Source organism: Dermacentor albipictus, chromosome 5 (genome assembly GCF_038994185.2).
Source record: "Dermacentor albipictus isolate Rhodes 1998 colony chromosome 5, USDA_Dalb.pri_finalv2, whole genome shotgun sequence".
Classification (NCBI taxonomy): domain Eukaryota; kingdom Metazoa; phylum Arthropoda; class Arachnida; order Ixodida; family Ixodidae; genus Dermacentor; species Dermacentor albipictus.
Genome location: NC_091825.1, coordinates 136,501,333 through 136,511,157, shown reverse-complemented (window position 1 = coordinate 136,511,157; position 9,825 = coordinate 136,501,333). Strand labels below are relative to the sequence as shown.

Genomic DNA, 9,825 nt, shown 5'->3' with positions numbered 1-9,825 from the left:
CTTGTCCAAATGCATGCAGGACAGGCATGCTACAGTTGCAGCTCAGCTAAGGTCTACGATGTCTGTTTGCCTGAACAACAAACACGCAACACGGCAAAAATTTGATCGACTGATTCATGGGATGCAACGTCCCAAACCAACACTAGAGCTATGAAGGACACTATTGGAGGGCTCCGAAAAAATTTTGGCCACCTGACAGTCTTTAACATGCACCTGATACACAGTAGACAAGCGTTTTTGTAGGACCAAAGGAGAAAAGACTTGAGGCCGGGACATTGGAAGTAATCCAGGTTGAGCTTGTGACAATGAGACAATGTAACACTTACCAGCTCCTGGTCCACAGAGGTCTGCTGGCAGAGACCCGCATACACTCATAGAGTAAGTGATTCCATCGTGAGTCACATTAACAGGGTATAAGCTTCGCAGCACAGACAGGTCAAATTCTTCATCTGAATGGTGAAAAAAAAGAAAAAAAGAAGAAAGAGGAATGACAGGAGACTTCTTAAATATTAATTCAAGCACATATTGAGCATCCAATGTAAGCAATGTCAAGCGATATAAAACTGAGAGGAGCAGAAAGCAGCATCAAACAAAAAAGCCAACTGCAGTTGAACCTCAACGTAAGAACATGGATATAATGAATTATCAAATATAATAATTTTTTTTTCTCAGCGATATTACCATGCTTATATAACACATACCAAATATAATGAAGGTATTTTCTTGTTGGGTGTGACTTATAAGGTTCGGTTGTATAAACAGAAAAAAGTATTAATAGGACAAGAATGACGTACACAGGTCATTCTGCTGCACAATTCGTGGCAACAAAGTGCAATGTCATGTAGAGATCAGTGGCACAGCACTTCTGTGTGCTTGTGTAATCATACCTGCCAACCAGCAGACCTCGAATTTGGGAGGTCTGCCAAGAGGGAAGGAGGGGGGGGGGATGACCACGATACCACGAACAGCTCTGAGCGGCTGCCAGTACAGTTATTAGGCTTCTCAGTTCTCGCGATGTGAGCGGGGACGATGCATCCGTGCACGTGCAAGAAACGCCTATTACTATGTCCCATGACTGTGGCTGCTTTCCATTCTCAATATGCTTCACCGCATAACTTTTCTGTACTGCAGGAAAGCCGACTTAAGGCAACCAGCCATTATGCAAATACCTTCAGACTAAGGGCTTGGATTTAAACCAGACTTCGGCTAGCTAGCTAGCACATAATGGCAATTACAATGCACCTATGTTGCATGACGGTTCTTCATTTTTTTTCAGTGCGGTTGAGCCAGTGTTTGTGGGAGATTAACGGTCATGCCCGTACAACCGGGAGGACTGGTCAGAATTTGGGAAGTTTCCTGAACAAATCGGTATAGTTGACAGGCATGTGCAATATAGAAACAATTCCTGCAGATTGTACAGCAGTTTCTATTGTAAATATCATTGGGGCCACTGAAAAAAAAGCTTTCCCTTGGAGTGGTTTCACTTCAGAAAAATTCTCTTATTTCAGTGCCTTGAACAGGCTCCAGGGAAAACACCAGCTTAATCATTTGGACTAACGTGCCTAGTCCAACACAAAAATTGTCCATGACATGGCAATTCCACCACTTCAAATGCAGCAATGTAATACAAATTGATGAGTAGGATTCAACAAGAGTAGGGAAGTGTGAACAAGTTGGTCAAAGTTCATGGTGTGATTTTTGCAGTGCAAAGCACTGAAGTACAGAAAAAAAAAAAGAATGAAGGGTTAGCAAAATAAGGACAAGCAACAAACTCTCGTGTTTGTCCTTTTGGTAACCGTTCAGTCTCTTTTCTTGCCCCACTTCAGTGCTTCACGCTGCAAAAATCACGCCATAAGTAAGATTCAGCATTTTCAGTTTACACTGAATGAAGAACAACAAGAGGCATATGGCAAATTTATTTCCGAAGTTTTCTTTTAAACTAGAAGAGCCAGTGAAAGCAAAATTTACTAGAGGGTATAGCAATCGGCCCACAGCTGCACGCTTACATGCAATTTGATACAATGTGCCTGGCAAAGGCAAGGTAGTGTGTCACCATGCTAACTAAGCTATCTATTTAAAGAGGAAAAGAACCTTGACTTCAGATGGGGCGTGACGAAGGAGTGGACAGGACAAGCGGTAACTAGCAACTGAGGTTTATTACCATGAAACACCAAAATGTCACATCTACAGGCGAAAAGTCGCGGTTCTTTTCCTCTTTAAACATGTCGGACCAGCTGGCTTTCCAAAGTTCCCCCTCTTAAGCTATCTATACTCTTTCTCAATCATGTCTGTTTTGTCTGTTGCTGCTATAAACAACACGAGAAATGGGAGGGGGTGCAGAGGGGATGCAGGAGCTCTTGCCTTAGGGGTGTCTTTGCAGCCTTCAGGCTGCAGCCACTGCTGTGAAGGAACTGTGCAAGTTCACTGATGGTAACACAGTCATACTTACCTAGTCATTTCTTCCACCATTGTTCGTTGTTACTCTCTGATGGCACAACATTACAAATAAATAATTCTATTTGCATTTGATTACCAAATGCATCCACTCTCAATTCCGGCATGCCGTACTTACCCAATTGTAACATGTAATGATAAGTACAACATGCAATACTTAAAATATATCGCGTCTGCACCTCTTGGAAAGAAATTATCAATTGCACCTCCGAACTGAGACGTTGACAAATGTCCTTTACGGTCATATAGACCAGCAACTTTACCAAAGTGCTCCCCTTCTAAACTCATCCATGTTGACATCACAGCTGTTCTTCCTCCTTTGCCTCTCCAAACTTCCGCTGTGCAAGGAAACTCTCACTACACCTACTTTGCAAGACTTTGGTGCAAAAGCCGAAAACTGTAATGCAACACCGTAATGCAAACAAAACTAGCACAATAGCATTATCAGGATTGGCCCACCCTCACATTTGATTGCACTGCCTCTAGAGTCGCCCTACAGATCACAAACACCCTTGGAAGGACATATATATCATACACTGGTATCAGGATAAGCTTAAAGTCGGTACATTTCAGCACCTAGATTACTCGGTGGGAAATATGGCAACAAAACCCAAGAAAGTAAACAAAGATAGCGCCCCTTTAGCAAGCATGGCGACTTGGCTATGAAAATTTAGTTATCAAATGGCACGTCAGAGCCAACCCAACCTACTTGTAAGCGGATGAACAACCGTGCAGTTGTCGTACACTGCATCCTCGGCCATGGGACAAGCGTAGGCAGTGCGCCACTGGAAGTAGTAGGTGCACCTTTCTTCCCGAAGCAAGACAGGGTAACCAGCCTGAAGAATGTGAGCTACTTATCAGGTGAAAAGCATGACAACTATAATCATGTGACAGAGCTTTATGACACTCTGAAATGACACTGCAATGCCTAACTCTTTAAGAAAGCAGGAGCCTGAAAGAGTCAAAAATACACCTACAGAAAAAAAAATTGCTAAAGGGTTAGCAAAAAAGGGGTTAAAATGCAAATTTAATTAAAAACATTGAAAAGTTGTTGGAATAACACCTCTCATTGGCATTGCATGTTTTTTGCACAAATACTGAATAAGCAAAATGTCGTTGAAATCATTGCACACATCACTGGAAAACCTTTGTGAACACAAACATTGTGTAAATAAAAGCAGGACTGCACACTTGATTTCCACTAATTCAGCAATCAGTACAACTCAGTGTAAATCAGTCCTGAGTGCAAATTCCAGAGTAGCTTGACCATTATTAGGTAGGTAATTAAATAAAGAGGCAGGTACCCACCTTAATGTTCTTGTCACACTCGAACTCAATAACTGTCTGCATACGGACTGGGGAGCTGCGCGAGCTCCTTGTCTGGCAGATGTCACCGGATGTGTACTTGATCTTGACAATGCCATCCTCAAAAACTGGAGGCAACTGAACCTGGCCAATGTTCTGGGTGCTGGAAAGAAAGAAGATTGCAATGGCATGGTTTTTATACAGCTGTACTTGAATCATGCGTATACGACTAAAGGATCAGCTAACCCTTTCTAGTCCAATGACTCCTGCGAAATTCATGTTTTGCAGAAAATGTTGGACATCGAGAAAAACACACAACAAAACTGTTTCCAGAAATGCAAGTCAGCAATGCTAATTACATTATTTGTCAACTCTGCGCTGCAGAAAAACATGCCTCCCCTGAAATTTCATGTCTGCGTTACATTACGCTGGGGTTAGACCCGTGGGCTCTACTTTAGGAAGCTCCCCAATGCATATAACCTGCCTTAGGCAACAAAAAAGTGACCTTCAAATAAAGCGGACATTTTTCACAGCATTAAGATTGTGAACTGAGACGTGTAAAGAACCCTATGCTGCCTACAACACATCAAGCTTATGGCAGTTCACAAGGAAGACCTTTGATTTGCTGCAAAAAACTCTAGTAGCATTTTCACTTTTTTTTTTTCCATGCCTTGTCATTCAGATGCACATAAGATAAATTTTTCCACTTTGATTACGATGTGCGGACCAGAGAGGGTTAATGATACCGCACTTCAGCAACTGCATGCTACAGTTTGTGCCAGCTAACCAGAAATGTGAACCAGAAGGAAGGGTCATCTATTGCTCTCCGCTATCACCTGCATGCTTGACGATGGCCATGTGGAACAATTTCTGAAGGATTAGCAGTGCGCAATGGGCGAGACCTCTTGCTTTAACACACATGGTTCCCATTCTACAAATGGCTGACACAACCTGTAGCTTTCACTGCATTGCACGAAGTTAGCTGGTGTTTAGGCCTTACAGTGCAAACGTAAATTTAATACATTCACTGCAGCAGATTTCATATTCTGTGCACAATGGCCTAAAGATAGCCAAGTGCCTCACAGTGACGAAGTGACCACCACTGAACTGCATTTCAGTTCTGGGACAAAAACAAATGCCGTTGCCAATCTTGAATATGGTACTCGCTCACCGAGTCACATGATGCCCTCACTGCATGAAGTTCCAGACACTCACCGATTGACTCACGAGGTATAATGTCTCAAAGCAACACTGGCATTATTATAGACACCGTAGTGGAGGACTGCACATTGATTTGAACCACACTAAGTTCTTTATTGCGCTCCTAAATCTAAGTACTAACGGCATAAGCATAACGGAAGGTATAGTGCGCGTCATCCAGTCATCACTACTAACAGGTGCGAACATCCGGTTTAACAGCAATGCAAGATGATGCTCTCCCTTCCACTAGCTTAAGTGGAGGCACAGACTTATAGAAAGACCTTGTCTACCAGCAGTTTTATATACGTTAGAAAAAACTTACACATGAGGTTTCAGAACTGCACAAGCACCAGCCGTTTTCACACAGGCTGAAGCTGAAAGACAAAGACCAAGCAATTCATTTAACATACTAACACCAAAGTACAGAAAAAAGAAATAGGCTTCAAGATAGCTTCTAGGTCTGTATAGAGCGTTATTTGCTAGAAAATGTTTTCTAGGTCTACAATACAGAACCTTATTTGCTAGAGAACTCAACACTAGTAAGACAACAAACAGGTAATTTGTTGCAGTGAAAATGGGTGAAATATCTTGGGGCTTGAGACACCCTTGCAAAAGAGAAGGAACAAAGGTGAGAGTTATAAGAATGAGGACACTACTCACGGGCATAAGCTTGAAAAACAAAATGGAGCAAAAAACGAAAGATGAAGTGAGAATTACGCACCAAAGATGACACTGAATGAAAAACTATTTCATGACACCTAATCCATAGCCCTCATCAGAATTTCTTGACAAGGGCATAGCTGTAAAGAATTTCTTGAGAAATTTGAAAACTGGCTAAATAAAAGATGACAAATGAAGGGCACGAACTTAAAAGGGCACACAAATACTCATCATAGTGAGATGAGTGAGGGTTCAGGGCTACAGTTTACAATGTACCAGTGGTTTCACAATTTTGAGTACCTTAACATAAATATATTATTAATGTAACTAATGAAGAGATAATGCTAAACTTTTTCTATACCTTTGTCTCAAGCTTCTATGATTCAGATTTGAAAGCTTAGATACACTAATGTGACAAAATACACAATAAATAATAGTTTCACTTGAATACTTCCAGTAATACATTGCAAAATAGAAGGAAAATCTGCCAAAAAGATGGTCTTTAAAAGGCAAATTGTTCATCTACAAAAAAGCACTCGTGAGAAAATCCAAAAAATTACTACTTTCAAATGCTTGTTCTACGTTACTTTTAACACACATCTTGCATGCACACACACAAAAAAAACTAAAGTGGCAACACTAACAGCATGTGCTAACGTTAATGATTCGAAATTTATTCAGCCTTCATATATAAAGCAAGCATCTTGATGTTGCCCAGGGTCTATGGTCAAACACCTCCCAGCATAATCTTGCATAGTCTCCATAGGCTAGACTTCAGAAGTGCATATATCAGTACTAGATAGCAAAATTATGAAAGATATTAAAATAGAATTCCAAGTATGTTTTTCTCTTAATAATGCTCACTACAATAGCGCAACTGTAAGACAAACTTTTAACTTCGTTCAGCATTTGATGCGACCTCCAGTAACATCAGATTAAACACCAACCAAACATGAAAAATTGAAAGATCTACCTCAGCATATCCCCTTGACTTACTGCCCATTTAAAAACTCTGCAGTAGGATTTAGACTTTCAGCGTGACAGGTTTCCAAATAACATGCCTAGATGGGAGCTTTGTCAAGCCACGATACATAGCTTTTTTTCCCACCTCCTCAGCCATGTCATTTAGTACAACAGCTCAAATCATACGCACCAGGGCCATAGACGACGCTGCGACACACGTTGATCACATACTTTATCCCGTTGGCTGTTGCCACGACATAGTTTTCCCTGGGGTTTGACAGAGGCGACAAGTCGACCAGGCCTGCCTTGCCAAGCGAGATGCTGCATTCACTCTTAATGATCGGTGGGCAGGCTAGCAGGGTGCGCCACTCAAATGTGTAAGTGCAATCCTCGGATTCCGACAAGAATTCGGGACCCTGCCAGCCCATTGTTGAGTGGTCACACACGAAAGTGATGACAGAGGTGCGATTGAAGCTTCCTTTGCAGCCACCAGAACCTTGGGCATACGTCAGAGTCACAAAGCCATTTCTGTACACCAGTGTGCTGTTAGGCTTGCCTGTAAAGAAACCACATGAGATATACAACCGGTACAGCAACATCACTACTGATTATAGAGACATACTGAGCTGCATAAATAGGAGTGGCAGGTGTACGAGACCTTTCCAGCTAAACAGCTGGTTAATAATATTAATAATATTTGGGGTTTTACGTGCCAAAACCACTTTCTGATTATGAGGCACGCCGTAGTGGAGGACTCCGGAAATTTTGACCAGCTGGGGTTCTTTAACGTGCACCTAAATCTAAGTACACGGGTGTTTTCGCATTTCGCCCCCACCGAAATGCAGCCGCCGTGGCCGGGATTCGATCCCGCGACCTCGTGCTCAGCAGCCCAACACCATAGCCACTGAAAACAGCTGGTTGGCTTCAGCTCGAATTTTGCAGTGGTTTGGGTTTGATATAAAAAATTTAATATTTTTTAACAATAGATCTATTTACTGATTAACAATAAAGATGAAGTGCACGCCATCTGCAGTGAAGCTAGTCGGAGCATGTCGATTTTGCTGCGATGGGACAGTGCTGCCATCTGTCACTGCTTTGGAAAGACAAGTGAAAGGCGTGTTACACCATGGCAGTGACAGGTGGCCCCGCCATTCCATTGCAGCGAAATTGACATTTCCAGAGTGACATCGCTGCAGACGACCCACACTTTGCGAGTGCTGTCACCTGTTTCCTTCACAATAAAGACAAATGTCATATCAAACTGCAAGAAATCTTCCGAAGTCTGCATCAGGAAGGAAAAGCTTTTCGGGATTTAATGCTAAGCATTGTGCTCGACAGCAGAATACCATGGCCAGCAGTGGTTTGGAGCAGCAATGCCACCTACCAGCGTCCACACTGAACTCTGCGTCGTCAGGCTTAGTCTGGCAAATTGCAGCTCCCGTACACCCAGACTTCGCAGACTTCAAAGGCTGGCAGATGTTGATCAAGTATGTGAAGCCAGGAGCGTGCACCTCGTAGTCGGCAGAGGCATTTTTGAGCATAGACATGTTGTAGACATATCCATAGCGCGGGTCTTGCACCTGGCAGTCCGAACCCTTTGCCATCTGTAAAGAAAAAGAAGGCAATAGATGCAAGCCAAACCATCTTAACACAAGAACTCGAGCCAAGCCACTCAACCCCACACTAAATTTGAAAAATGTCGCCCGCATTTAAAGCTTGACACAGCAACGATGCTGTATAGTAGAATATACATCGATTTTATCATAATTCAAACATGCCATAACAGGTGTCCCTTCCCTTTTTGGACATCCCTTGTTTTGTTAGAACAAAATATTGTGCCATCCACAGAATAAATGGACACTAAAGGCAAATAATAGGTCAGGCTACAATGAAAGATGATGCTTTTGTAATAACGAATTCATTTGTAAAGAAAACAGCTTTTGTAAGCGAGAAAGTGACGCTAATAGAAAATCGGTGTGGCGCCATGTGATGCCAACTGTGGTACCTCGTATGTGGCGTCAGTATCTCTGATTGACAAACAGCAGCCGTGACCTGCCGCTGCGAACCGCATCACCTTTTTCTGTTTATAATAGCCGAGGCAGCAATGTGTGGCAATTCACCACCAGCAATGTGTGGCAATTCACCACCCTGCCGGCTCTGGCATCGGATGCTCAAGTAACCATAACTGGCAACCTGAACCCGAGCAGAGCCACAGAGTGACTTGTACAATCTGAACACCTACACCTGCAAAGCAATACGCTTTGTGTATAGAGCTCAATAAAGAGTCTACAAAAGTTATAACAGCATAAAGGGCAGTCACGTGGAGACAACATCAAGGCCTCCACTTTTGCGCAGGCAGTTCAAATTGACAAGCAGCAGCGGGAACTTCGACAGCAATTTCTTAGGCAAAAACTGATTAGCATACAGAAAACAATGATACATTTCTAAACTAATGCTCTGTTGATCTTGCTCGACTTAGTACTTTTCTTTAGTGTCCCTTTAAAGTGTAGGGGCTCAACAGGATGTGGTAGCTCTATCAAAGGCACAAAAACTCAGCAGCATTATATTGCCAATTAAATAATTAGTGCTGATTTATTGACATGTAAGACGTCGAAAAAATAATTATAAATCTATCAAAATAAATTGGCAGGAAAGCATACTATAGTACAATGCTGATTAGGCCATATTTTTACTTATACTGCTACATTGTGAAAATGGAGCCGCAAATTGAGTCAGAACTTCATTTTTCCATTTTTGTCATGATTTTAAAAGAAAGTTTAGTTTTTATTTCATTTGAGTAATTTTATCCATGTAGTGCACACATACCAAGCCCATGTTGGGAATATATTCCTCATACAACAAGTCTTTTCCTCTGCAGCACAAACATGCAGCAATTGTGGACTTTTTATCTTAACTAAAAATAACCTAAATGAAAACAAAAATTAATAAACGATAGCCATGAAAGAGTGCCACCTTCAGAATCCAGAAAAACCATTTCACAGTCCTCGGTAATAGTATATTTTGGAAAGATTTTTCTGCCCGACAAAGGTTCACTCGTGTGCTCAACTTTTAAAGTGCTCCCACGGCATCAGAATTTTCTTTTTTTTTTTTCTGAAGAAATCACTTGACTAATTACTTTCCACATTGACATAAAATAGTACATCTTTCTTTTTTCAGCAGAATTAGATGGTAGAAAAAACTAGTACGCTTGAGATGGGATGACCCTGCAGCCAAGGTACATTA

The 9,825-nt window shown here is 41.9% G+C and overlaps 1 protein-coding gene across 1 annotated transcript in view; it reads right to left on the bottom strand.

Annotated features, from left to right (window-relative positions):
* Lerp (lysosomal enzyme receptor protein) overlaps positions 1 to 9,825 on the bottom strand; it is a 78,530-nt gene that overhangs the window by 24,715 nt on the left and 43,990 nt on the right. The window contains exons 21-26 of the mRNA XM_065441162.1: positions 7,967 to 8,186; positions 6,773 to 7,138; positions 5,282 to 5,333; positions 3,763 to 3,922; positions 3,164 to 3,290; positions 327 to 449 (exon numbers count right to left, since the gene is read on the bottom strand). Coding sequence (XP_065297234.1) covers positions 327 to 449; positions 3,164 to 3,290; positions 3,763 to 3,922; positions 5,282 to 5,333; positions 6,773 to 7,138; positions 7,967 to 8,186 — 1,048 coding nt within the window. The remainder of the gene's footprint in view (positions 1 to 326; positions 450 to 3,163; positions 3,291 to 3,762; positions 3,923 to 5,281; positions 5,334 to 6,772; positions 7,139 to 7,966; positions 8,187 to 9,825) is intronic.